Below are 27,500 nucleotides of genomic sequence, written 5' to 3'. Positions count from 1 at the left end.
ATTCATAGACATAATATCTATGATTCTTTGAAATAAATGTACATGTACATGCAAAACAAATACTGAAAGCAATTTAAAAAATTTAGCTGATATAAGCTTAAATAGGTGTCAAAATTGTCAAACTATCACCTACTATACGGCCGTATGACCTCACCATAAATTTCAGTAAATAAAAAACGTTCGGCCGTTTTTTTACTTTAAAGAACTAAAATCCAAAGTTGATCAGCAAAAAAGTCGTAAAACGGCAAAACTAAACAGCAGGAGGTATTGAAAGATAAGAGAACGTGTACGAGCTTAGGACAATAACATGTAATATTTAAGCTTATTTGCTGCATCGAACGCTTCTTTAGAATCGAACTCGAATCTTGCTGATCGTGCGGTGAAAAAGCCTGTTTAAGAAGAACTTAAGGAAACTCGGTCCTTTGCATGCAATGAACTTGACAAAGATCTATATGCCTAAAGTTAGAAAGTTGAAATATGATAAGCTTAGGTTTATCAACGAATGTCAAACCCATATTTTGTACGTTCTCACCGGTGTCTCCTGCCACTGTCGCTGCTAGGACGGCAATAAAAATCCATTTACAAGGGTTCATGTCGGAGAAAGAGAAAATTCGTCTTATTTACACTTTTCCATCCCAAAACGATTGCTGAAAATCGCACTTCCGATACTTTGAGATTTATACCTTTCGATAGAAGGGAAACTGCGCAAAACCGGAACTCGTACGTGCAAACCGCTGGTTTTGCTGACACAGCGGCCTCGCCTAGTTGAAGCATTGTTTCCTGTTCACGCAAGACTGTTTTCGGTGTCTGTGTGACTGTTTTCGAAAACCAGAGCGAAAGTCATCTAAGTCAATTCATAATATACCCAGACGATCAAACTATTTAATAACATTAATTCCTAGGTGAAACCATACCTGCGAACTTTGCGCAATAGGCCTTACCACCACTCGAACTAAAAGAAATCTAGACAAAATAACTTCTTTCCGCCAGAAATACGTCTGCGTTAAGTTCGCAGACTACAACCGACTGGACTATCAGTGAAAATTCCAAGATAACAGTACACTTGAGAGCATGAACTCCCTTACCGTGATAAGCGTCCACATTAGAATTCAAAGTATGCTTGAAGCAATCGGGGTTGTCAATCAAGATACAAGGTAAAATTTCGCACGCTTTCATATGGCGTGATCAGGATTTTAACTACTCCATGCACAAAACAACCACAAGGTACATCATGCAACCTCAAAAACTTGCTTACCTTTTTTTTCTCATGATTTTTTTACTGCAACGACAGAGAGCTTTGCTATTTTAGCAATTGTACCACTTTCTCATCACAAAGGAAGTAAGCGGAAGTAAGCGGAAGTAAGGCCTACGTTGATAAAAGTTTGAGATTTCCATGCTCTTTTCTTTGTTCGTAAACCTCGGCCCTGAAGTAAGCAATCGAGTGAGATGTGCGTGTCTTCAATTTCCCGCCAGATGCAAACGAGATATTTCATCACAGTTTGATTGATGTTTCAATTTCCTGATCTTGTTTTGATAAAGCGTAAGTAAACTAGTAAGCCTGGTTGAACGTAACTTGAAAGGGTACTTTGGCGGCTTTGAAGAACACGCGTTTCCAAGGCTACAAAGTTGCCTACTTACGCTGAAATTAGACCCGTTCACATCTGAAGTACGCCTCAAGTATGCTTGAGGTATACTTACTAAGCTTAGTATGAACCCTCCTAATAGGTGGGTTCATACTAAGTTTAGTAAGCTTGAGTAATTTTGAAGCAAAAGAGAAGAGAAATTTTAAGTCCCCAACCTCGTCCCTAGGGCGCTTTTTTCCCGACGGGTAGTGATGTGTATTAACGACTAGTGAGGAATAGTAACGAATAGTAACGTAGAATAACGGATGGTGATGTGTAGTAACAGATATTGACTTGACGTTAGAATATACAAAGTAACTAGTATTATTGATGTGTAGTGTTGGCAGATGACGTTGAGTACTGTAATGCATAAGGAATTTTAAGGGGATTTTTCATTTAGTGTACTTGGACACGGAATTGTAACAGGTTGTAAAGTCCCTCACGACGCCTATTTTGTTTGCTTTCTTTAACGTTTTGCTTTGGTAAGGTCTCAGGAGATTGTTATTGTCAATTTTTTGGGTTTTCAATAATTAAGTCGTTTCACGCCATCTAAATTTGGGAAAAATGTAAGTTGGGATCTCTGTTGTAAGTTGCCCGAGCGAAAGTGATACCTTTGGGAGACTGACCTAAGATCAGTAAGGATTGTTGCATTCACTTTTGAATCCCTGAAACCCAGGGAGGGGGAGAAGTACTTCGGGAAAAATTGGGTGGGGTGTGCGGCCCACTTCCTGAAACTCTTACCCTATTTCAGACCAAAATCTGCGATTTCCCCTACCCTATTTCCTATGAAGAACAAGCGTCTTCTAAAAACTATACCCAATTCAAGACTTGAGTGAAAAAACCATACCCCATTTCAGACAAGTATCTCTTCTCTAATTTTTTTAATCTTGATTTTGTCCGCCGCTTCTTTCTGTTCAACCACTCATTTTTTTTTTCGCCGCCCATTGTTTTTCCGCTGTACTTTTTTTCAAGTTTCGCTGTCCACTTTTTTTGCTGCTCATATTTTCCGCCGCTCATTTTTTCTGTCGCTCAATTTAATTGTTTAATTTACCACTCACTTTTTTCGAAGAGCCATAAAAAATGGTGAGCAGAGGGAAAAAAAGGTGTGTCTTGAAAACTAACACCCCTAAAACCTATAAGAACCTAAGACTCGAAAACGAAGGAAGTAACCCAAAATCCACAATTTGGCTAACCCTAGGCCTAATTAGGCCTAGAGTTGGGTTTTAAGCCTAGGGTTAGCCAAATTGAGGGTTTTGGGTTACTTTTTTCGTTTTCGAGTCTTAAGGTCTTTAGGAATTTAAGGGTCTTTCTTTTCAAGACACCCAAAAAAATTTGAGCAGCGAAAAAAAGTGAGCAGCGAAAAAAAAAAAAAAATTGAGTGAGCGGAGAAAGAAAAAGTGAGCTGCAGGAAAAAATGAGCGGGGGAGGAAATAAAGATTAATAGAAAAGAGAAGAAACACTTGTCTTTTACGAAAAAGGAGAGCAGAAATAGGTATCCCTTTAAACGCACCGTACAAACCCCTATAATTCGACTGCGCGCCATTTTTAACGAAAGAACTTGTTTCCATGCTATGAGCGGCGAAGCCGCGACACCACACAAAAAAATTCTGGATTTTCGGAGATCATTAGAATTGAAATTTGTTCAGGAATTTCATCAAACGTGAGGATGTGTTTGTGGTCCTGCCAACTGGATGCCGCAGCTCTTCGATATTTCAACTTGTGCCGAATTAAGTTTGTTCGTATTTGCATGATCGTGGGTTCAGTGAGGATACTTAAATCCCGAGTCAGGACTTGAGCTGGGACTCGAGTTAGGACTAGAGTTAGGACTCGAGCTAGGACTAGAGCCAGGTCAAGATGCCGCTTCCTTAAAAAAAAGGAATTTATTTAACTCACCGAAAGAATATCTCTGCTGAAGAGTAATAAGGCCTAAGCTAGATTAATTGGGACTAAGCTTTGATTTTTAAAATATTTAGCTTTGTCGTGAAGTTTCGTAACCGACCTTTTGAAGTGTTTAATATTGCCGGTGGTCTGTAGTGGCATCCTTGTCTCGAAGAGGCGATGGTTAGCGCTGGGGATTTGGGCAGGATCTTGTATGACTGTGTAGCCCGATCTTGGAGTGGCAGTGGCGCAGACGTGCCTTGTGGAATCGCGCGCAGAGGCTGCGCGTTCTTTCCTCGCCGCTCGCTTGCATTTAGCTGGACTCTAGCGTTCGCTTCCGCCTTTGAAACCCCTGCTTTGACACTTTGCCGAAATGTATCACGGTGTTTGGCGATGTCCCCCCATGCACTGGTGTCGCTTAATGACGTCCTTGTAGCACAGCAGCGGTCGACCCACGCGACGGACTCCCTCCCGCAGTTCTCGATCCATAAAGGATTTCTCTTGCTATGCGGTCAGGCTCCATGCGATGTGCACGGCCGAGGCATCGAAGGAGTTGATGAATGAGTAGTGATGGCATGCTCAGTGAGCCAGCGCGCGCCAGGACCTCGGTGTTGGTGACTCTGTCCTGCCAACAGGTGTGCAGCAGGCACCGAAGGCAGCGAAGGTGGAATTCATTTAATCGCCACTCGTGTCTGGTCTAGGTCGTCCACGACTCGATGCCATAAAAGAGAGTGGACAGGACACAAGCTTGGTAGACGCACATGTTGGTCCTTTCGCTCAACAGGTCATTGACCCACACTCGCTTGTTGAGTTTGGCCATGACAGCAGCTGCTTTGGCGATCCTGAAGATGATCTCAGCATCGAGCAAAGTCGAGCTTGACACGGCGGAGCCCAAGTAGGTAAAGGTGTCCACAAACTCCAACTTCGTGTTGTCGATGGTGATGACTGGGAGGGACTCAGCACCTTGTGCTAGGATGTTGGTCTTATTGAGGCTGATCGTTAGCCCAAACTCCTTGCAGGCGTGGGGCAGCTTGTCTACGAGATGTTGGAGGCCCTCCTCGCTGTGGTATGTTAAAGCAGCGTCATCTGCAAACAGCAGCTCCCGTATGAGCACCACGTAAGCTTTGGTTTTGGCGCGGAGTTTGGGAATGTTGAAGAGTTTGCCGTCTGAACACACCTTTAATCAATCAATCAATCAATCTTTATTTATACACGGTTTAAAAAAAAAATTTCAGGCATGAAAAATAAAAAACCTGAGTTACATTGTTCAACTAAATTACAGTGTTAAAATTATTCAATTTAGTACATACAAAGCAAAAAGCCTGTTTTCCATGAATGGCGTGTCTTACTTGCTATTATAATAACTGTGTAAAAGAGACTTAAAATTACGTAGAGACTCTGCTTGCCTTTTTGTTTCAGGAAGACTATTCCACAGAACAGCACCACTTTAGCGAAAACTATTACGGAGATAATTTGTGCGTGGCTGTGGAATAGCAAACTTGTTTACAGAATCTTGAAGAGTGTATGAAGTAGTGTGAGACCGAGCAATAAATTTCGAACTTAGGTACTCAGGAGCAAGGCCATTAAGAGATTTGAAAACCATTAAGGCTTTTGGGATATCACGCTGAGTACCAAGGTTTTTCCAGTTTAAATTTTGAAATAGATGCGATGCATCTGCATCATAGCTTGAGAAAGTTAGAGCTCGCGCTACACAATTTTGGAGTTTTTGAAGTTTGTCTCCTAGTTTTACGCCACAGCTTCCCCAAACAACATTGCAACAGTCAAAATGTGACTGAATCAAGGCTTTGTAGATAAGATGTAGTGTACAAGCAGTCTACAAAGGCATACTGGAGCAGCATCGAAAAGAAACATCGCCCACATTGCCGCGACACATCCGGGACTTTTTCTCGCTTTGCAGTGCTAACTTCGAAAGCTAATTGAGGAAATGTACAGAAAACAATAAAGCAAGTCGGCCGAAAGGCGGGAGAACCGCTTGAAAATTGTTCTATTACGGAATAACTATTCAGTTTACAATCAAGTATTCACATGGCTTTTGTTTTTTACCTTTACTTTGTTGTAAAGAAGTTAATAAAAAAATGTGACTGTTTTTACGTCGGTGGTTCAGTTAGAAGTATTATTTTTTTTGGTCTCAAAAGTAGCTATTTCGGCACTTTGTTTGTATGGCTGGGACAATTTCAGAGAGCAATTTTCGAAAAATAAGGGGTGAGGAAATGAGTATTCATATGGCTTTTTTTCTTTGATACTCTAAGATGGTCCTGCCGAATTTTCGCGGAATTCCGATCAGTAGAAGTAGTATTTTTTTAGCCTTTCCTTCAACCAATCCCCGAACCTCAGAGATTAAATGCAAATTTGCCCTTACAAATTTCCCACGGGGTTTGAGTTGGCTAATTTTAAACTTCCCGCGAGTGTTGTAATTAATTCATAGTCCCACCCTCAAAAACAATGCTGCACTCGTCACATTAAAGAGCTATTGAAAGGTAGTGCGACCCAGCGAGGTGTGACTTTTTTAAAATGAACTTTATGTATTTCCACGATCGTGGCCGTTTACAGTTTGCTGCTTTTAGCGCACGCTTCAGTGACATTATGAACACCCGTTAAGTGCCTTTAATAAACATGGCTAGATTGCAGAATACCCGGCCAACTCAATGTCTTACTTAAAAAACTGCCACCGCAGTCCCGCAGTGGCATGGTAGAGAAAATGATATTCATATAAACAACTCTGTTCCTTAACCGGGTATTCTGCCATCGCACCTTAGCTTTCATCTTGCGGTTCGGTCAACTACACTTTTTACGAGATTGTGTGAAGAAGAAAGCACTCATTTACTGATTATGCCCAAGCGCTCGTTTCAGTTATTAGGCCTAAGCACTCTCGTAAAATTTTAGACTCACTTTGCGGTTCGGTAAACTACTCTTTTCACGAGATCATGTGAAGAAGGAAGCACTCGTTTACTGATTACGCCTAAGCGCTCGTTTCAGTGATTAGGCCTAAGCACTCTCGTAAAATTTTATTCTGCAATCGCTCCAAATAAACATGACCCCGATGAGTTAACGATAAAATTCTAAATCTTGTAATGCATGAGCATCTACTGATGAGGGTAACTCTAAAGTTTACCGCACCGATCGGATCACTTTTGATGAGAAAAGACGCTTCTCTACGCTTCTCTGTGCTTCTCTCTACTTCCTCTTCGTTTTGAAATGTCTTCTTTGAAAGAAATGCAGAATATTGACCGGGAGGTCTTTTCAGAGTTCGTAGAATCCCCGATCAACCTACATTCCTGCACATGTCTACACCGTCGAGGAGTGAATGCAACCCAATGTTCCACTTGCAAATAAATGGTGAGGCGCTTTGGCAGCTGCCGAAACTTAACGGAGACCCCCCAAAAAAATTCGCTGCCCTTCAAGACAATTTGCTTAATGATTGGGTACAAGTTGTCGACATCTTCATCGGTCTGTGTTGGTATCTCCGTGAATAGCAGAGTTGGTTACATCGTGAAAAAGATACGAAAGGTAACCAGTGGGCTTTGCATTTGGTCGATATTTTGAACTGCGGTCCGGCTAGATCTCGAAAGTCATCGAATAACGAGGCGTAAAAGCCAGGCGGGTTCCTAACACGCTTCGGCATGCTGATCGTAACGAATTAACTGAATGGATTGTAATATGCACTTACTTTTTGATGTCAGAAAAGGGATCCAAATTTGAATATTCGTTGTTGCAAAGGAAACTTGTTCCCAGTGGGATTACTATTTTGGGTCAGTCACGGATCGACTAACCTTCATTGATCTTTTGTAATCACAAAAGGAGTTGTCTTCTGGTTTTCTCTTGTTTTATCTTTACTCTTTCTTAATGAAAAGTCGAAATAAAAATTTTTTAATATCCTTACGCATAAACTAAACAAAGTGAGTGCTGTAAAGAGCGTAAGCATGAAAAGCAAAACCGAACAATCGATCAAAACCAAGCGGATACTCCCAAGGGGGTTCAACTCGCTGTAGAGCATGAGACAGTACTTACTTCGTGCTCTTACCGCCTTGTAAAAATAAAAATTGTGTTAACTGCTTTGTAAAACAGGTTAGAACGCAAGCCACTCGGTTGTCAGCACCGCTTAAAAACCGTGTTTTCTAAGTTTTGAAGAGTTATTAGAGCTTGCGATGATGTCGAGAGCTGCTTATTCGGTGCAAGTACACGGCTGTAAATTAAGATGGCATTGTTAAATTTTTTATATGACTTTGCGCATCTATAATTTCGATTGACACCGACTTGAGATCAACTTCACACATCTAAGATTTTGATTGACACCGTCTCATATCCGGCGGAGCAACAGAGCTAGAAACTGTTAACCAATCACAGTCCATCAGTTCTCAACTTGCTAATCTCTGATGCCCGGTCTTGAGAATTTCAGCACTGCAAGTACATGTCGCCAAAGACAATAGCATTGTTGGCGATTTGGAGCAAGGACACAGCCCTGCTTTACTCCACTGCTGTCTCGTGACGTGTGGAGTCTTGCGACACCGCTGGAGTCCAATCTCCAATTTGCGCTAAGGCCTGGGCGGGAAGATAAGGCGAAGCTGGGCTGCCCATCGACATTGTCCCCCTCTCGCAGTAACTGTTTGGGTCCAAGGGAAAGGAAGAACCAATAAAACTTGGGGCTAGTTCCATTGCAGAAGCTGCCGGAAGAAAGTGCTGAGAACCTGACATTCGCCTTAGGGGCTCCTCGAGGTTTACTCCGGTAGCCTTCAGATCAGGTATAGCTGCAAGGCAGCGGAAGTTTGAAATAAGGATTTACCTTCCCCTAGATTGGCTGCCTTCACAGGCTAAGAGCCCCATCTACCCTGGGCAATTGGTTTTAAGGCGCCAGTGGCTTCGCCTTCGCCCCTTCTCCTGTCGGTGGTGCCAGTTCCGCCGCGCGGAGGCCAGACGTTGGACTTATCTGACAGAGGCTCTTAGAGTGGCTCGCCATTGGGAGCATTTCGAGAGGTTGTGAGAGCCAAGCCTCACAACCCACTCCCCTGCTATAACAGCGTTACGGGACCAAAAGGTGTTGCGTGGTGGTCTAAATTAACGATAACACTAAATTCAGGGCAAATTACTAAGTAACTCTAAAAGAAGAAGGGTTAAAAGAGATCTAAAAAAAGTTAAAAAACTAAGTTTTCAGCCGCCTTCTGCGACCTTCTTCAGAGAAATGTACTCAGCAAGATACGGAATGCAAATATATAGAAAAAGGTGTCATTGTTCGCTTCTCTTAAGGGAGGACACCAGTGATGCTTACACCCTGGAGAATTGTGCCCTTTCGTTGACAGAGTTCTTGTCGAGGAACGAATGCAACGACTCTAGAAAAAGCCTTTTGAAAATTTAGTTTTTTAACGTTTTTTAGATCTGTTTTAACCCCTCTTCTTTTAGAATTATGAACACAGATCGTTCTGACAGTTTTACTTACTAATTATAATAAGTAACTATAGTAGATAATTTGAGGTAGAGAATGAGTTGAATTTGAGTCCTAACTCGAGTCCTGGCATTTATATTAGTTTATCTTGGTTTCAGTTATTCAAAAGCTGCCATTGTAATCGTTATTTGTCTGTTGAATGCCTTGACTGATACACACATCCTAGCCTAGAGCTGAAAGAAAATCCGAAAACCGTCAACGCAGTTGCACGAAATATTGTGTTTCGAGTAATAAGCCAGTCACGCGTGAGAAAACAGTCTGCGTTTTTGTGGGAAAATCCAAAAACGGATTTGTGATCTCGGTTCAATGGATTCTAGCCTGCTAACGCAGACGTATTCCCGGCGGTCGTTTCTCTTCCCCCAAAACACCTCTGCGTTCGCAGGCTAAAAAATCCGAAAAAAGGATTATTTGCCATGACAGCACAAACGAACAAACCCAGAGTTCCGTGCAATTTCAAAAACAAACTATTGTAGACGCTCTATGAGCGTAAACTGGGTTGCCTGTGGTACGTGTTACACAAAAGCAGAAGGCAGGGAGTTGGATGGTAATGAACTGCAGCGTTTCAGTTAATTTTTCCGATTGGGGGGTCATTTAGACCATTTGAGGGGTCACTTAGACGTATTGTCAGGAGTGGCCCTTTGGCTCACACGTTAAATTATTTTGTAATGTCCTGTTCCGTTTTGAGGTCTGTACAGGCCCGCAAATGATCCCGGCCTATACAGGATCCCTGCACAAGAATTGATCCTCAAATTAGACTGCAAATGATCCCTGGACCAGAAATGATCCACAAATTGGACCCCAAAGTGATCCCGGACCGGAAATGGTTGCTTCATCAGTAATTAAGAATGGAATGGATTGAAAAATTTAGAGAGAGGATTTAAACTTGACAGTTTTTTTCCTTATAACGCAGCAGTCTTTAAATTAAAACGCTTGACATGTAAATTTTACAACTTTATAACCTACATTGCAGCAGCTCAGTGCAACAGCACGATTGCGACGCGTAAAATGTAAAGGAATAAGCCTTTTTCGGTATATTAAAATTCAGCTTGAAAGAGAGGTTTTGAGGAAAAAGACAAAGGAAAGTGGATAATATTGGAATGTTTTTCACATTCATTCCAACGTGTTGTGGGAGCAACGGTGGCCTCATGGTTAGTGCGCTCGACTCCGGAACCAGTGGTCCGGGTTTGGGTCCTGGCCGGGGTCATTGTGTTGTCTTCTTGGGCTTGACACCTTTCTTTCACAGTGCCTCTCTCCACCCAGGTGTATAAATGGGTACCGGAGAATTTAATGTTGGGGGTAACCCTGCGATGGACTGGCATACCATCCAGGGGGGAGTAGAAATACTCCTAGTGGCTTCATGCTACAGAAACCGGAGATAAGCGCCGGCCTGATGGGCCTTCTAGGCTCGTAGCAGACTTTACCTTATTCCAACGTGTTTCTATTGTTTATGTCCTCACTTCCTCGCTATCAAGTTGAATATTTGATGTTTCGAAAATGACCTATGGTGAGACACCAGGAACCCATGAGTAGGGGTGAACAACTCCCATATTAATCCTATGACACGGTACTTTTACAGACCGATCTATTTTTAGACTATACTTTTTTCCGTAGAAAACAGAGTCCGTTCCAGTTCGGTGACACTATGACGTCAAGTTAGTTTCTTGTGATTGGTCATAGGGCTCCTTTGGGAGTCTCATTCGCAGGAAATTCAATCTAAAAATAAATTGGTCTGTGAAAACGCCGTGACAGGAATGTAGAGCGGGTTGGTACCATTTCGCTGAACATCAGTCCATGGACAATCCAAATGGACTACTACTCTAAAAATACTATTTCGAATGAGTACTGTTGATCTATGTGTAAGCAGCATCTCAAATAGTGCTTACTTAAGCCCCAACACCCATTTTAAAAAGCATTGTTCAACAGTATTTAAGTCTAAGCACCCATTTTGGAAAGGTTAGCTTGCATGAAGTAATCGGCCATCACAACAATAATCGAAAGCTAACCTCATTAAAATGGGTAAAAAGTCTCCGCTTACGAGCCAGAAGGCTCATCAGGCCGGCGCTTATCTCCGGTTTCTGTAGCATGAAGCGGGGTGCTTGGACTTAAATACTGTTGAGCAATGCTGTTTAAAATGGGTGTTGCATTGAGGCTCAAGTAAGCACTACTTGAGATGCTGCTTACACATGGATCAACAGTACTCAATCGAAATAGTATTTTTAGGGTAGTCCATTTGGGTAGTCCATGGACTGGGGGTCAGCGAAACGTACCGACCCATGTAGGGCTATTGTTCGCTCCTAGTCATGGGCTCCTCATTTTTTTTTTTAAATATCACTACCAAAAACAACAACAACAACAAAAAAAAACACCAGTCAACCCGGAACAGACCTTCCCCTGAAAATGAGCAGCAAAATAATTCAGCCTAACTTCTGTTTTCTTTTCAGCCTTTTCTTCCTTTTCAGATTTGTCATTATCCCCTGTAGCTACACCGTAAATACTGGGATACGAAACAAATACAAGCATAGGTGCAAACAGCAATTGAATTTAACCGCGCCATGTTCCCCAAAAAATCTCGTCTGAATAATGAGCTATGTTCTCTCCAATATCGCTTTTGCCAGACACTATTTTTAGCTTTGTTCTCGCGCATTAAAGAAATTTCCATGTGCATGTGAATCCACAAATTCAAGAACAAGTTTGTGAATGTCGCGCTTAATTAAAGGAAATTTTAAGAAAAATTCAATAAAAGGAAAAATTTTAATTTCGTTTTAAAAGTTTAGTATCGTATCTAAAATTTCTAAAAACAGAGTTTTGAAATCATAAAGCAAGAACGAACTGTGAACGATAATGTATTTTGACGTGAGAGAATATAAATCTCAAAGGTGTCATAATCTCGAGCTCCGAAACTTATAATTACACGTTAAAGTTTTGTGCACTACCACAGTGTAGGGTAAGCATCATAAATGTTACCTTTCCTTTTCATTTTCTTTATTTTTTGCCCAAAAATATTCATGCTAATTTGGCTATTTGGTACAGGATGTTTACCGGCTTTTATTTTTGCTTTATGTCAGAGAATTTTGTAGGTTCCTCATTGATCCGGCAACTTTTCATGGAGTCCATACTATTCCTGATTTTTTGGTGATTATTTATTAAGAGCATTTGGGGATCATTTGAGGTGGAGGGATCATTTCCAGGCCGGGATCATTTGCGGGCCTGTGCAGGTGTTTTACTTTGTTAGCTTTGGTAATAAGATCATCAGTTCAAAGATTACAAAATACGCTCTTGAGTAAAACTCACTCGTTTCTTCTTTAAGTTAAATAGTCTGCAAAAAAACTAACTGCAAATTGCTCTGACGGACGTTTTCCTGCAGGTCATGCATGTCTTGTAGTCGCGTTAAGCAAACGTTTATTCCACACACTAAGGGAGGACTGAACATGCTGTTTCCGCTTCATAATTCCTCTTCTTTTCAGTGTAATCTGATGTCAGGTCAATTTTTTTTGGTTTTACGTTTGAACCAAATAGTAGACAGACAAAAAAAAATTAAATAGATTTTAAATAAAACTCTGAATTTCGAATTCTCAGCGAAAAATTAATGACAATCGATACAATACAATACAATTCAATACATACTTAATTGACCGCTCCCCATAGGGGCTTTTCAGGGCCAATGAAACAATCAACGAAACAACAGAACACAACAACTGTTACGAATCCCAGCTGGCCGGAGGCAAACCAGTTGGCTATTTACAAGTGCAGCTGAGAAGTTAAACCAGGGACTACTAGGAACAAATTCAGCGAGTGGTCAGAGCGGGTCTTGAACCCGGGATCTCGCGATCTCAAGGCAAGCGCCCTAACCACTAGGCCACACTGCCTCTGCAGTCTCTGACTTCTATGAATCAAGGGGAAGGTCATGATGTTCTGTCAAAAGAAAGACGTTAATCACGTGCTAGGCAAGGTGCAGGGTGCACGTGATCACCTTGTGTCAAGGTTTTTGTTTACATTGAATGAACTACAAGGAAGAATGTTATTTCAGAGTTGAACAACGTACTTTTTAGCCAAGTAACTTCCGTCTTTCGTTTTTTTTAATTTTGTTGTAATATTTAACTGAATATTTAGACGTCATCTTTCGGGTCGGGAAGCCTCCTTTATCGGGTTATTGACTTGAGACCCTACTCTTATCTGGGATACTCGTTGATCAAACCGTTCGATTCACTGCATGAAGAACCATTTCTTTCAATAATGAAGCAAAAAATGGACAACAAGCTTTCTTTCAAACAATTCTTAGTTGTGAATAAATTAATCGAAAATTTTTTGACCTCTTTTAGAAAAAGGGTGTGGTTTGAGCATGGTCGGGGCCAAAACAGCAAGCAAAAACATAAAACAACGAAACATGTCGAGGTTCATAACCATCCCCCTATATTAACTATGATCTGATTCAACCAGTCTTTTATTGAATGAACTTTGTGCAACGTTGATGCTCTGCCTATGCTTTTGACACGTCGTAGAGAAAATGCTTCGCAGTATAGGTGGTTTTCACGTTACGTCATCACCGCCATGTTGGTGCACAAAAAAAAAAAATCTCTTATGAGCTCCTTTTGTTTGTTCACTACCAATAGCCCTTATGCGTGGATAATCGCCGTCGCAAGGTACAGCAACGACGCAGCTAGCTCAACAAGGTCGGACCGAAAGCATACAATGGCGCCCCTATACGGTCCATGTGTGACCTTGGGGCACAGCTTACAGCCAGCTGGAATCAGCTGTATGCTGGTTTTTGCTGAGGGGGGAAAACCAGAGAACCCGGAGAAAAACCCTCGAAGCAGAGAAGAGAATCAACACAAATTCAACCCAGTTATGGCGTCGGGTCCGGGAATCGAACCTGGGCCACATTGGTGGGAGTGCTCTCACCTCTTCGCCATCCCTGCTCCCCTGTACTGCCCTATACTGCGAATCACATTCTCTATGACGTGTCAAAGGTGGTGAAATTAGCTAGTCTGATGTCGTCCCGCGTAAGGCCCATTGGGCATTACGTCATTGTTATCTGTGTCTCTAGAGATTGACTTCAGCCTACCTATTAAATGAATTAACTATTAGAGGGTAACGTGAAGTGCTAGTTTTCTACCAATATGAACCATGTAGCTCAGTCGGTAGAGCAGCGGTGATCTAACTCGAAGGCCGTGGGTTCAATTCCCACCCTGGTCAGAGTTTTTCTCTGTCCTTGTGTGGGCCCATTTCCATTAGTAGGGCTAACGCTCACATGGTTCATACGGGTAGAAAACTAGAACTTCACGTTACCCTCTAATAGTTAAGTCTGTTAAAGGAATAGGCCTTTTGCAACAAACGATCTCATGGTGCAAAATCCGCCATGCTGGAGGGCAAGGCTCATTATTACTCCCGCACTGGGGCATTAAAACAAAGTCAAGTCAAGCTTGACTGGTTCAGGTCTCTTTGTTTTAATGACCCAGTGGGGGAATAATAATGAGCTTGCCAGCATGGCGGCTTTTGTACCATGTGATCGTTTGTTGCAAAAGGCCTATTTACGAACGGCCAGGACAAATTGCTCTTGTTTACATTGTTAATAGGTGTATCTTGCAGTAATATAGACAGAGAAGACCGAATTGATATTGTTTTTTTTTTAGATTCATAAATAAAATACCATTTTCTTGATTTTTGTTTGTTTTCTACATTAATTAAGTGGAGTCCTACGGGAATATTATGAGAACCTCTTTTAGCTTTTTCGCCACGTTGACGGGCTCCTGATTTCCCCTATTACAAGGTATGATAATGTTTACGTTGGGTATAATTTTTCTTTTCTTTGTAAAGAACGGTACCGCCCAATACGAAGTTATTTTCTCCTGCAGGACCGTTGGACCTTGCTCACAAAATAACATGGTGCATTCTCCTCGTATCTCTTTGTCAATATTTCAGTCATCAAGGTAGCAGGTTTGAAAATTACCCCGCAACACACTTCTTCGCTCGAGCAGCAAGTTCATCAGTCTGAGCTATGAAGTTTTACTGAGAATCCACTTGCCCGTAAGCTTTCCAAAACGGGTTATTGGCGTTGGCATTACAGCCGGTTATCAGTCACACGCGACCCTGGACCGCTCTTTTTTTTTCATTTTGCGAAACTAACTGAGTTCGGATGGATGTCAATCACTTTGTGGGCGGTAAGACCAGGCCAAAGGGGAGAGAATGATGCTGCTCCGTCACAAATTCAAATTTCAGACGAGCAAGAACGCGCCCTGTGTAATAAAGTTCTGATAATTGACAATAGAGCAGAAAAGCACTCTAGAACGACTTTTCTTTTTTTGGCGACAATGAAGGACGCGGGGCATTGTTGAACAATGTGGAATTACTGGTAAAAAAAGCAGCTTTTTTTAAAACTAATACAGTGGAACTCCGCTCTACGGACATCCGCTTTAATACTGTTGGAAAATGCCAGTGATTATGCGAAAATCAAAACCGAAACTGCACCCCGTGTTGGAGAACTAGGTGAGCCTATAGGAGAGAAGACCAAGCTCGGTTGGACCATAATGTCTCCTGGGAAGGAAGTGGATTTATCTCCAATGTTCTTCACACAGACCTCTCACGTAGACTATGACAACTTGTGCAAGCTAGATGTACTGGGCCTGGCTGATTCGTCCACTGGTGACCAAGCTGAAGTTTACGCAGAGTTCAAAGAGCAGTTGCCACAGGATGCAGAAGGATGGTATGACACGGGGCTTCCATGGAGAGGCAACCATCCTCCCCTTCCCAGCAACAAAGTAGGAAGTCTTCGACGGTTAGGGAACTTTGTGAGAAAATTACGCCGCCAAGGAACAATTGACCAGTATGATCAAGTCATCCAGGATAGTTCGAGGCCGGCATAGTTGAAAGAGTCTCTGGACCTGTGACTGGGAGTCGGGAGTTCTACATCCCACACAAGCCAGTAGTGCGTGAATCAGCAGAAAGCACTAAGCTTCGTGTCGTTTACGATGCATCCGCTCACGCAAACTCTGGAGCACCTTCGTTGAATGAATGTTTAAATCCTGGGCCTCCCCTACAGAATCAGTTGTGGAATGTTTTGGTCCGTGCTCGTTTCCACCCCGTTGCAATTGCAGGAGATATCAAACAAGCCTTTCTCCAAGTCAGAATCCGAGAAGAGGACCGTGACACTCTAAGATTCCATTGGTTAAAAGATCTGAACAGCCAGACAGTAGAAACACTAAGGTTCACCAGAGCCCTCTTTGGCCTCACCTGCCCACCATTTCTCCTCGGGGGAGTCGTACAAAATCTCTTAGAAAGCTGCAGAGAGAAGTACCCAGAGATTGTCAGTGAAATTGAAAAAAGCTATTATGTAGATGATCTCATCCGTGGAGGGCCCACTCAGGCAAAAGCAGAAACAATTAAGTCAGCAACAGTGGAGATATTTGCTAAAGGGACATTTGAGTTGCACAAGTGGCACTCAAACAGGAAGGAATTGGAGACAGCATGTTCGGTACCAGTCTCAGAAGAGGATACATATACGAAGGAGCAGTTAGGTACCTTAAGAAAGGAGGGAGCTTCTCTATTCGGTCTGCAGTGGAACAAAGAGAGTGATACCATCAGCGTTAACTTCCCATCAGAGAGCACCGAGCCAACAAAGCGAGGGATTCTCAGTAAAGTGGCCAAGATATACGATCCACTGGGGCTAGTGTCACCAATCACACTGGGTGGCAAATTCCTGTACTGTGATATCTGTGATGCGAAACTAGCCTGGGATGCTAAACTACCAAGCAACCTGATGCAAAATTAAGTCCGCTGGGAGGAGAAACTTCCAAGCCATGTTACCGTACCCGATCATTAGCAGCACATCAAGAAGAGATCCAAGCCATTGAGTTACACGCCTTCGGGGATACTAATGGAAAAGGTGTGTCTGCTGCCGTGTATACTATAGTGGTGCAAGAGAATGGTGTCAACCAAGGGCTAGTTGCTTCAAGGGCAAGATTAGCGAAGAAGAGATTAACCATACCTCGGTTAGAGTTGGTATCTGGCCATACGGCAGTAAATCTCCTGTCAAATGTGAGTGAAGCTTCAGAAGGCCTTCCCGTAACCGTGAAGTACTGTTGGCTCGATAGCACCGTTGCCCTGCATTGGATAAGATGTCCAGGAGAGTACAAGCAGTTTGTGAGCAACAGAGTTCAGAAGATTCAAGCGCATTCTGATGTAGTGTGGCATCACGTGAGAACGTCAGACAATCCAGCTGATGTCGGAAGCCGTAGCGGAGACGTGACCAACCATGCCTTGTAGTGAAACGGACCAGAGTGGTTGTTAGACAAAGCATGCTGGCCCCCTGACATAGTGACGAATGCCACACAAGAATCATTGGCAGAAACTAAAGCAAAACGAGACATGCTAGCAGTAGCAGTAGCGGCGACAGGTGAGTTGGATGACATCCTTGAGAAGTTCAGCCAGTGGAAAGCAATCCGAGTGACCGCATGGATTTTTCGATTCACCAGAATTCTCGCGCCACGAAGACCAAGAGGCTGGGGGGACCGCTAACTGCAAACGAAACAAAGAAAGTAGAGCTCTTTTGGGTGAAGCGAGTTCAGGAACGAGCTACTGCAGATGGGCGATACCAAGAAGACAAACTGCAGCTGAACCTACAGCCAAACAGAGATGGAGTACTGGAATGCCGTGGCAGAGTTCAAGGCCACTACCCGATATTCCTACCAGATGGACAACGGTACACAGAGAAGTTGGTGGCCCAGGCCCATGTGGCAGTGCTGCACAGGGGAGTTGGGAGCACGATGGCAAAAGTGCGAGACTACCACTGGGTGCCACCGCTGAGAAGGTTAACTAAAAAGATCGTAAAAGGTTGCCATGGATGTCGGCGGTTCAGGGCGCAGGCCTATACCTCTCCTCCACCAGGGAACCTTCCAAGGGATCGCACAGTGGGCCAAAAACCCTTCCAAGTCATTGGAGTGGACTTTGCGGGACCACTGAAGTACCGAAAGAATCCGAAAACGGAAGGAAAGGCATATATGCTAGTGTATGCCTGCAGCCTTACACGTGCCGTAAATGTAGACCTTGTGTCAACCCTTGAGACCACCGAGTTCATCAGAAGCTTGAAGTGCTTCATTGCCCGACGTGGGAGATCGCAGCGGATCTACTCCGACAATGGCAAAACATTCGTCAGTGCATCCAAATGGATTGAGCAAGTAATAAAAGATGAGAGAATGTATGGGTTCCTCGCGCAGCAAGGGATCGAGTGGAAATTAAATCTCAGTCGTACGCCCTGGTGGCGGCCAGTTGATCGGATTGGTTAAAGGATCCCTGTACAAGTCTATCGGGAATGGATTGCTGTCGTGGAAAGAACTCCAAGAAGTGCTGCTAGATGTGGAAGTTCCCCTTAACAACAGGCCACTAGATTATGTGGAGGATGCCATCGAGCTGCCTATCCTTACTTACCAAGTTCTCTGCTGCACATGCAACCGAACGCACTGCAAGACTTGGAGCCAAATCACATCCAAGACTATGACCTCCGAAAGCGTGCAAAGTACTTGGACAAGTGTAAAGATGTAGTGTGGTCCCGCTGGACCAAAGAATACCTGAGGGGGCTCCGGGAGAGACACCGCCTAAAGCACAAGGGTGACAGTACCCATCCAGCGGAAGGGGATGTGGTTATCATCAAATCCGATGAGAAGAATCGTGCTCAGTGGAAGTTGGGAGTGGTGATCTACTTGATAACTGTCCGAGTTGGAGTTGTCCGAGGAGCAAAGGTACGCACTCCCAAATCAGTCATTGAACGCCCAGTGCAGCATTTATATCCACTTGACAGTTTCGTTTGCCGTGAGGAAAAGATCATATACTTTCTCCAAAATTTACCTGGTTAATACGAACAGCGGACAATTTTCTGTGTCCCGAGTCACAAACTCTCATATATCGTCAACCCCACTTTACGGACACTGGTTATGAGCGCACTGTCTACTGTCATTGTCACAATTATGTGCTAATCGTAGACATTGTACCCTGTTCAAATAATGACAAAGCTATAGCGTGACATGTTTGATTTTGCTCAGTTTGTCTTTCTTCCGGTATTGACACTTGTACTTTTGTTCTTCAATAAAGTTTTCTGCCTCCTATTACAGTTTCACTTCATTGGTTTTTTGCTGCAGTCATTGCTTTTAGCCTTCTTCCTCTTTGACGACCTTGTCGTGTGTGGAAATGTTTTCTGTAGTCTTGTATATAGTTAAAACATGTGTTCGGGACATTTTTTTCTGAGAGCCCGCTCAATACGAACACCTGGATAATACGGAAAAGACGGCATGCCCGCTTGGCGTCCGTATCAACCGAGTTCCACTATATTTATCATTCGATGTATTTTTCCTTCCTTTTCATTGGCCGAGAGCCCACCACGTGGCCTGCAAATAACTGCCTACAAGTAAGTGTTCTGCAGCAAATAATATTCCGCTTATGCGTAATTGAAACCACGCTCTTGTGTGAAAATGGCAGTTTGCTTTCCTGAGCTTTCAGACAGTGAATTTATTGTTGGAAATTGTGAAAAACAAATTCGGTGATGGAATGATAAAACAATTAATCGAACTCGTTATCGCAAAATATCGTAGTAATTTGTCAGTGTTTCGGCAATTAATTGATCTGCTCGCCACTGACAAATTACGATATTTTACTCAACCTCGCCCAATAATTGTCAAATATTTGAAGTGTGGATTATAGACAAAGGGAAAAGTAATCCTCGCACATATCTGGACAATTTAATCAATTGTCTCTAACAGACAGGTGGCTTAAATTTAAACCACACCCAATGCGGGAAGATCCCGTACTTCTTCAGTAAGCTCAATGGGTATGCAAACAAGGAATTTATTAAAGCTGTATGTATACGCGAAATCGATACTGGATACCCTTTTATTTACTCTTCAGTGTTATCCTTGCATCTTATCCTGGGAGCTGAGCTACCCTGATTTCTCTTTTAGCGAATTCATGCCAACTGAAATACTCGGTGCCCTTTTTGTTCCAGATCTATTCTTAACTCCCTCTCACCTTACAATTTTATGACATAAAAGGGCATAAAGACAGATCTTCACAGCGTGGCCACTATTGTATAAAAAAGCATGAGGAGATCTTGGAGCTGCTTGCTTTGATGATACCTTCGTTTAGAAAACTATTAATGCAGATTAAAACTTAACAATTCTAAGACCAAAAGATAGGTAAAAAATACATTTAAGAAATTCTTTAAGGTTCTTGCAAGACAGTGCAGCCCTATCGGCAGCCACTGTTTCCCTCTATATATATTGCTCCCTTGCTGCGCTGTATGACGTAAAATGCTACTATTTTTTTACTGATATTTTGATCTTAAAGTAACAGATAAGGATGAATGCCGTAGAACAGTCAATAGAGGTACCGGCCTTTAACATACGTTACCCGTGTTCCATTCTGTGGGTCCTACTTAACATAACTCATCGGGAAGCATGCGCAGGTAAACCGACTTTAAGAAGAATCATTCTTGTTTTTGTAACTAAAGCAAATCGGAGCCATGAACCAACCGTATAAAATAACTAACATTCTCAGCTTAAGCTTAATTAATCAACACTTCTATGTAGCCAAGTCCTCCACGTTTACATTTGCATACGGCCGTGTTTCATCGTACATGGCCATGTTGATCATCCTCTGGAAAGAGACAGAAATAAAAAGAATGTTGCTTTGCTGTTTTCTTTTCATCATAAGAGCACACTGAACAAAGTAATATCTGAAGTCATTACAAAACGCAGCCTCATGTTTGTCTTTTGCAGTAAACGAGCTGCAAAAACTAAAAGAGAGAGTCTTTATACGCTTTGGTGAACATTTGTATACTGAATCATTCTCGTTTCCCTTTCTCTCGTTGACAACTTTACAGTAACAAATAGCTCAAAGCCAAACCTTATGGTGCCTTTCCATATTTTTGAGCGTGTCCTTTAAGTTGTGGAATGTCGGCCTGGCATTAGGGTCTTCTTCCCAGCACATCCTCATAATTTTGTACCTTCCAGAATTAGAGTATGAAAAAAAAAAACAGAAATAAATACTAACTCTACATGTAATACATCTAATCAGTAAATGAAACTAATGAAAATTAAAAAGAGGCCTTGCTCACGCAATTTGTTCTTGACTTGCGTTTGGTATTCATATACTGGTGTTACTCCGTAAAACCACTTGGGAAAGTATTCTTCTATGCTCAATCTCTTAATTTCTCATCTTCGGGAGATAAACAAATGGCAACCGTGAAGTAGTTCTTCAAAATATCAAGGGTTTTTTTTCAGGCAAGGTTGCTTTTGATTAATCGGTAAATGTCCAAGGATCGCGCCTTTCGTCTTTGCTTAGTAACGGATTATTATAATTATTTCTCATTCAAATGAGAATTGTGCTTAAATCGTGAGCTTAATTACAATTCGTCATCCACATGCTGTGGTTTGGGCATTCTATGTCCCTGCTGAAGGAAATCCACAATGTTCATCCGATCTATCTTTGGATACGGCGACCCACCTGAAAGGAGAGGAATGTCCTCAGTAAAGTATTTCCTAATCTTCACTCATTATGTTCGAATGGGGTTTGTTTCCTCCCAAGAACATAACCTTCATTTAGTCTAGAGTAAAAAGCCCTTCTAAAAATTAGAGACCTTAAGATACCCCGAAATCGGTGTACGGGCAACGTCATGTTTTCTTTTTTTTTCTTTTTTTCATTTTGCGATGACGTCATCAATCAGGCCGTTTTCCCAGGGCAGATGTTGCCGCTAAAATCCGCTTTTACCTAGGTTAAATTGATGATCCTCATTTTACCTAAGTTGAATATGCACTCCACCTAGTCAATCCCCACCCCACCACTCCCCCCCCCCCCAAAAAAAGCATTAAAAACACACCTTCCCTCAAGCTCTGTCTTGCGCATCTCAACACATCTTCTTGTTTATTATCATCTTACCGGTTTCTGTATTCATTCACGTTTCCATTCAGTCTAAACATTATAACATAGTAAGAGAACAAATAACTTTAACTTTAACTCGGACCCTCCAAGATCCATAGTCCGGTGTTTTCCTCACTACACTACAAGGACGAACGTTCTCAACCTAACACAGTTCTTTTCATTATTTACTTTTCTATTATAAGTCAATTGATAGAGCGAGTTTCAATCGAGTGTCGTAAAACCGAAACCAAAGTAATTACTTTGGCCAATCAAAAGGGAAGGAGACAATCCAGTAAACCAATCAAAACTCGAAGTAATTACACGTACCCGACACAAAGCGCGGGAAATTGTGCACGCCCGAGCCACGATTGGTTTTGGTTTCACTTCTGATTGGTTGAAAAAGTGGCGCGAGAACTTTAAGCCAATCACTGAGTGAAGTAATCATAAACCAAAGTAATTATCTAATTACTTTCGACACTCAATTGAAATCCGCTTTATCCATGTCAGTAATAACCAAAACTAATCCTAACCTGACCCTAATTTTTCTCTGGGCTTAATTTAGGCCCCAAAACGTTCTTCAATTCATCTGAGTGCGTATTTAACCTAGGTAAAATGAAGATCACCAATGTAACCCAGGTAAAAACGGATTCAACCTGAGACCAGATTTTACCGGCAAAATAGGGTGCTTTCCATTCAGCCAAAATTTCCGGAAATTTCGGGTTGAAGTCAAATGGTTCGGTCCGACCGGAATAATTTGGACCACTTCTGGAGGCGGTCCTCTTTGACCGGTCGGATTGGTCCGACCAAAACGTGCCATTCCAATTACAAAAATTCTCATTTCCATTCGCATTTCACTGTTATGTAACGGAAATTTCGGTCGAAACGTAAATGGAACGCTTCGGTCCGGTTGGAAATTGACTTTTGATGAGATTCGTCGTTCCTTTTTTCCTTGGTTAGTTCTACTGGTCTCGGACCTGATGGTCAGGCATAATGGAAAGCACCCATAGACACCAGTTAACCCGTAGAAGAATTACGAGTAGCTACAGAGAAGGCATGATGGAGAAACGAGTACGTCTTTTTGACGTTTTAAGTGCAAATGTGAATTGTATGACTCCTTGGCAATGTTATTGCAAGTCTGTTGAGATATTTTTGCCAAATTTAAATTTAAGCAAAGTAGATTAATGTGCCGTGGCAGCCGCCGTCTTTGTAGACAATTGTTACCAATCCCCGCGCGTTCTACAGGTATCTTAATGAAAATGGCTACGCATTTTACGCATGCGGGTACACTACCAGTTCCTTTTTCCGGAATACGTGTATCTTAAGGTCTCTATTATCCTAACCATTTCTCCAAGGTTCATTATTCTACCGAGAAAGCCCTTTATACCCCCATAGTTAAAAAACCTTTCAGCAGATTACACAATCTTGTTGTTTGTACTTGGTATTGTCCAGATGCAGTTTTGAAGACTATATTTTTTTAATGGCATGACTTTGTGAAAGAAGGAAAACTTACCAATTGTGAATATTTCATAAAGGACAATGCCATAGCTCCATCTACGGGAGAAATGATGACAAAAGGTAATATGATAAAAAGCTAAGCAAAATACACAATGCCATACAACAAAAAATGTAAGCAAAATCCAAGTTCTTCATTAGGTGGTTTCCTTGTCCACATAATTAATTAAGGGGACGCCTGGGAAAACACCAATATCAAGTTTGCAAATACATGTTAGCAGGCCATCCCGCTTAGCTGAGATCCCGGCATCACGATCATCACGATCCTGGGATTCGGCCAGCTTCAGACGGAGCTGAGACTTTTCCATGTCTTGCAAATCTTTCTGACTTGGAAATCTTAGTTGGTTCTAATCTTTTTTTTTTCACTTGTAAGGTAAGACAGTCAACTAACACATCACTCTGGGTTGTGTAAGTTCCATACATCAAAGCTTCATATGCAGTCCACTTTACAGGCAGACGGCCCTAGGGTAGATAAGAAAGGATAAAATTTACTCGTTTGAGAATGAATTTCCATGCTTTCATGACAAGCAACAGCCTGCTGTTTGACGTTTCAATTAAACGCGATGCAAAATCTCTCAAAATGTCTTCTACCTTAACATGTGAAGTTCCGTGTACGATAGAATATTCCCTAAACCGATAACTATATGCCTCCTCTCTTATTATTGCCGCCTCTGATTCCAATGAAGGAACTTGATTATTGACTCCGTATCCAGAACTTCATTTTAACAATCCTTTCATGAAAAATAGTTGAACCCAAGAGCTTTAATTACTGACACTCATCGAACTTCTGTTTTGCGACCTCGTCTCTCTCTCTCTCTCTCTCTCTCTCTGAGGTTACGTGGTATCTGTAGTTAACAGGCAGGAAATGAGCTGGAAATCCAACATTTGTTTAATTTTTGGCAAAGCGCAAATTTTAGCCGTTCGCATTGAACACGATGCTAAATCTCGTGGATTGTGAGGCGAAATGGACAAAAGAGGTGCGAGAAGGAGAGGTCTCGTTCCAAGTTTAGAAATTAGTCTAGACACAGTGTCTGGTGTAGACATTAATTCATAATGAATCATTCATTATCCTCTTGTGTCATACATTAAAATCGACGAAAGCACTCAAAGTTACCATGAGCATGGTAATCCAATCGCTCAATATATTGACTGGCAAAAGCTGATTATTTTTTCAAGCTTGTGGTAGCTGCGCCATGCACTTTTCTTAGCCTTAGTAGATAGCCTGCTAGAAAGGCAAGGATTTCCGCTGAGTGGACTGCACAATACCTTATTTGATCTTTTATAAATATTTTCTTGTTGCACATCCCTGGCCATTCCAAAATCTGACACTTTACAAGTTTCTCTTTCCCCGATCAGCACATTACGAGCAGCAAGATCTCTATGAATTATCTATGGAAGGACAGGAATTAAGGAAGAGTTGTTGATGTCGTGATTTAAAAAACTCCAATATGTCTACGGTAATGACGATCGACGTCACTCCAAAATACAAGTTAAGGTTGGTGTTATCAGCGGAGCTCCGCACGCCGAAGCCACGCGCGGAGCACTATGAGTAAGAAAAAATGGTAACCATTTGAGTGAGGAAATTTGGTTTTGGTCACCTTACGACAGTAAGAACGTACGACCTTACGTTCAGCCCTCCATGTATGCCAAGTGAAACTCTTTGTTGCAACCTGCATTTTTTGGCGGGAACATCTTTGATATTGGCAATCCGTGTTATGGTCAATTGACACCTGCCAAAAAGGTATATACTGACCAGTATAACGTGACCATATCGTGGGCTCAAGCTTAAAGCTTTAAAGTTGACCACTAACCAGGTACTGGTTTTTGATTGGATCGTAGGCTCAAGCCTGGAGTGCCTTATTCCCTAACTTTGGGAGAGATATAAGTAAAAGAAATCACTGTTGGAAATGTGAATGTCCTTAAAATTCTATAATTTGAAAGGCAGCAGAGCATTTTTTGGCTTTGAAAACAAGGATCTTGTGTTCTAATCTTTTGACATTTTTTCACAACACACTCAAAGCACGCAGATAGCATCACTCAACTCGTTTTTTCAATGGTGTTTGGGTTTTATGATGAAGACAAGAATCCATAGGCGTGTACCATGTAACATTTAAAAATGGGTTTGAGGTCGAAAGAACCGGACAAAGTGAGCCTTAGCACGAACAATGCTTATGTTCTATGACACTTCACTAGAGCTGTGAACTTTTCAAGTGAATAATGTAACGTAACGTAAAGTCATGTGAATGATTTTTCTTGTGTAAGTGTTAAGACATGTAGACATTACTGGAGCTGTAAACCATTTCAACAGATCACCTAACTTACAGAACTTGAAGAAAGGAATTTCATTCCATCAGCGATTTGCCATGCAAACTTTATAAGCTGTTGTGAAGTCAGACTAGTTTGGGGTTTGATGTCCGGATCTTTATAGTAAGTGTCTTTCATACCACGGCTCTTCCTCAAGTAACCCAAGAGGTCCCCATAAGGAACATATTCGATCAACACCAGCAGCGGTTCTGCAAAGGAGATTGTTTTTTCATTGTATGTTATCGTTGTTTGCATAGCCGCATTGCCAAGTTTCTCTGCTTCCCCTCGACCGAGGAGCCTTACAGATTTCGTATGTTTCATAGTTTCATCAAGTGCCTGATGTCTGTGGCAGTTTTTGAATGCTAGTGGGACTTCAAACGCGATGTTTGCAGAGTTGCCTGTACCGAAATTTGGGGGGGGGGGGGGAAGAAAGAAACATACGTATGCGAGGATAGCCACGAAAAAATACGGTGAAGCATGTTTCACAATGCTTGCTTGTTTATGTTGAAGCACTTGACTCAATCATTGTCAATAACCATGATATGGCCGGGTTTTTCCTCCCGGCCTTGGTTATCAGTTTATGAGAAATAAGAAGGAGAAGAGTGGATTTTTTTTTTCCTCACGTTGGCCGTGTAGAACTTTTATTTCAAAAGAGATATCTATAAGAGTGCCATTTTATACACGTAACATCTTTATTCCCATGTAATTCATCTGGGCGTTAGCACTAGATAAAGATAGCTCTTTAATAACCACCCTACCTGATTCAGTCACACAGCCCATTAGCCTTATGACATTGGGATGAGGCTTCAGGGTCTTCATCACTTCTAGTTCTGACAACAAGCCTTTCTTGTCTGAGTAAGGAGCGGAATCTAGAAATTACCAAAAGTAAATGTATTCTGTTAGTTTTTTTCTTTGTTTTCTTAAAAGAGGCAAGAGTCTTAAGCAACTCGTTGAATCAACACCTCGATTTGGTTCAGTGTGTTCGAATTTAAAATAGTCATTCAACCTCGTACCAGTTATACTTGTTGTGCGTATCTCAGTCAGTTGTGTCTGGACAGGGAAATTCATTTGAAAACAACACTAGAGGCGAACCGAAAAGGTGTACAAATAATCACAGGAAACTAAATCAGTTATAGCCTAGTCTATTGGTGAGTCACTGACGGCTGGAAAAAAAAAGATTCAAAATTACGAATAGCGAAATAAGGTTTAAAAATGGTAGGCTTACCGCTGTAGCTCGGTGTACTTTAAGGGATACTATCATGGCGTTAGTAAGGATTTGTGGTCGTTAATCAATAAACGTCATCTTTCATCACCTAGACAAATTTGAAATCCTCTCTGCATTCTTTTAGACGATTTAAGTGAACTTTATACGAGTTGCAACATGCAGAAAACTGACTTGAAATCGTTCCTCCAACGTTTTCAAGTTTGCGAACAACACTTTCTTACACATTCTGTGCCGAAAGCAAGTAAAGATAGTCTGTGCATTAGAGCCAAAGTTATTAAAAATCAGAGTGACTAGTTTGGTTGTTTTATTGAAATTTGAGCATTTTACACAAAAGAGCGTGACAGTAGTAGTGTCCCTTTAAAAGGGAATTGGTTAGGCAAAGTAGGGAGAGCTTTTCATGTGACTCGGGCTCGAATCCGTTATGGATGTGACCTTATTAAGAGTGCAATTTTTACTCACACACACAGAGAGAGAGAGAGAGAGAGAGAGAGAGAGAGAGAGAGAGAGAGAGAGAGAGAGAGAGAGAGAGAGAGAGAGAGAGAGAGAGAGAGAGAGAGAGAGAGAGAGAGAGAGAGAGAGTCAGATTGAGATGGGTATTTGC

At 42.0% G+C, this 27,500-nt stretch overlaps 3 protein-coding genes across 3 annotated transcripts in view; all 3 read right to left on the bottom strand.

Annotated features, from left to right (window-relative positions):
- LOC138050964 (ephrin type-A receptor 4-like) overlaps positions 1-891 on the bottom strand; it is a 15,413-nt gene extending 14,522 nt beyond the window's left edge. The window contains exon 1 of the mRNA XM_068897185.1: positions 533-891. The gene's annotated coding sequence lies outside the window, so the exon portion shown is untranslated. The remainder of the gene's footprint in view (positions 1-532) is intronic.
- Positions 1-27,500, bottom strand: part of LOC138051886 (ephrin type-A receptor 4-like) — a 172,213-nt gene that overhangs the window by 41,003 nt on the left and 103,710 nt on the right. The gene's annotated exons all lie outside the window — the stretch shown is intronic.
- LOC138051887 (fibroblast growth factor receptor 3-like) overlaps positions 19,752-27,500 on the bottom strand; it is a 51,786-nt gene continuing 44,037 nt past the window's right edge. The window contains exons 8-15 of the mRNA XM_068898181.1: positions 26,433-26,543; positions 25,693-25,883; positions 24,637-24,759; positions 23,762-23,832; positions 23,369-23,409; positions 21,348-21,444; positions 20,845-20,944; positions 19,752-20,595 (exon numbers count right to left, since the gene is read on the bottom strand). Coding sequence (XP_068754282.1) covers positions 20,521-20,595; positions 20,845-20,944; positions 21,348-21,444; positions 23,369-23,409; positions 23,762-23,832; positions 24,637-24,759; positions 25,693-25,883; positions 26,433-26,543 — 809 coding nt within the window. The 3' untranslated portion in view covers positions 19,752-20,520. The remainder of the gene's footprint in view (positions 20,596-20,844; positions 20,945-21,347; positions 21,445-23,368; positions 23,410-23,761; positions 23,833-24,636; positions 24,760-25,692; positions 25,884-26,432; positions 26,544-27,500) is intronic.

Source organism: Montipora capricornis, chromosome 6 (genome assembly GCF_036669925.1).
Source record: "Montipora capricornis isolate CH-2021 chromosome 6, ASM3666992v2, whole genome shotgun sequence".
Lineage (NCBI taxonomy): Eukaryota > Metazoa > Cnidaria > Anthozoa > Scleractinia > Acroporidae > Montipora > Montipora capricornis.
This window is presented reverse-complemented; position numbering and strand designations above follow the sequence as displayed.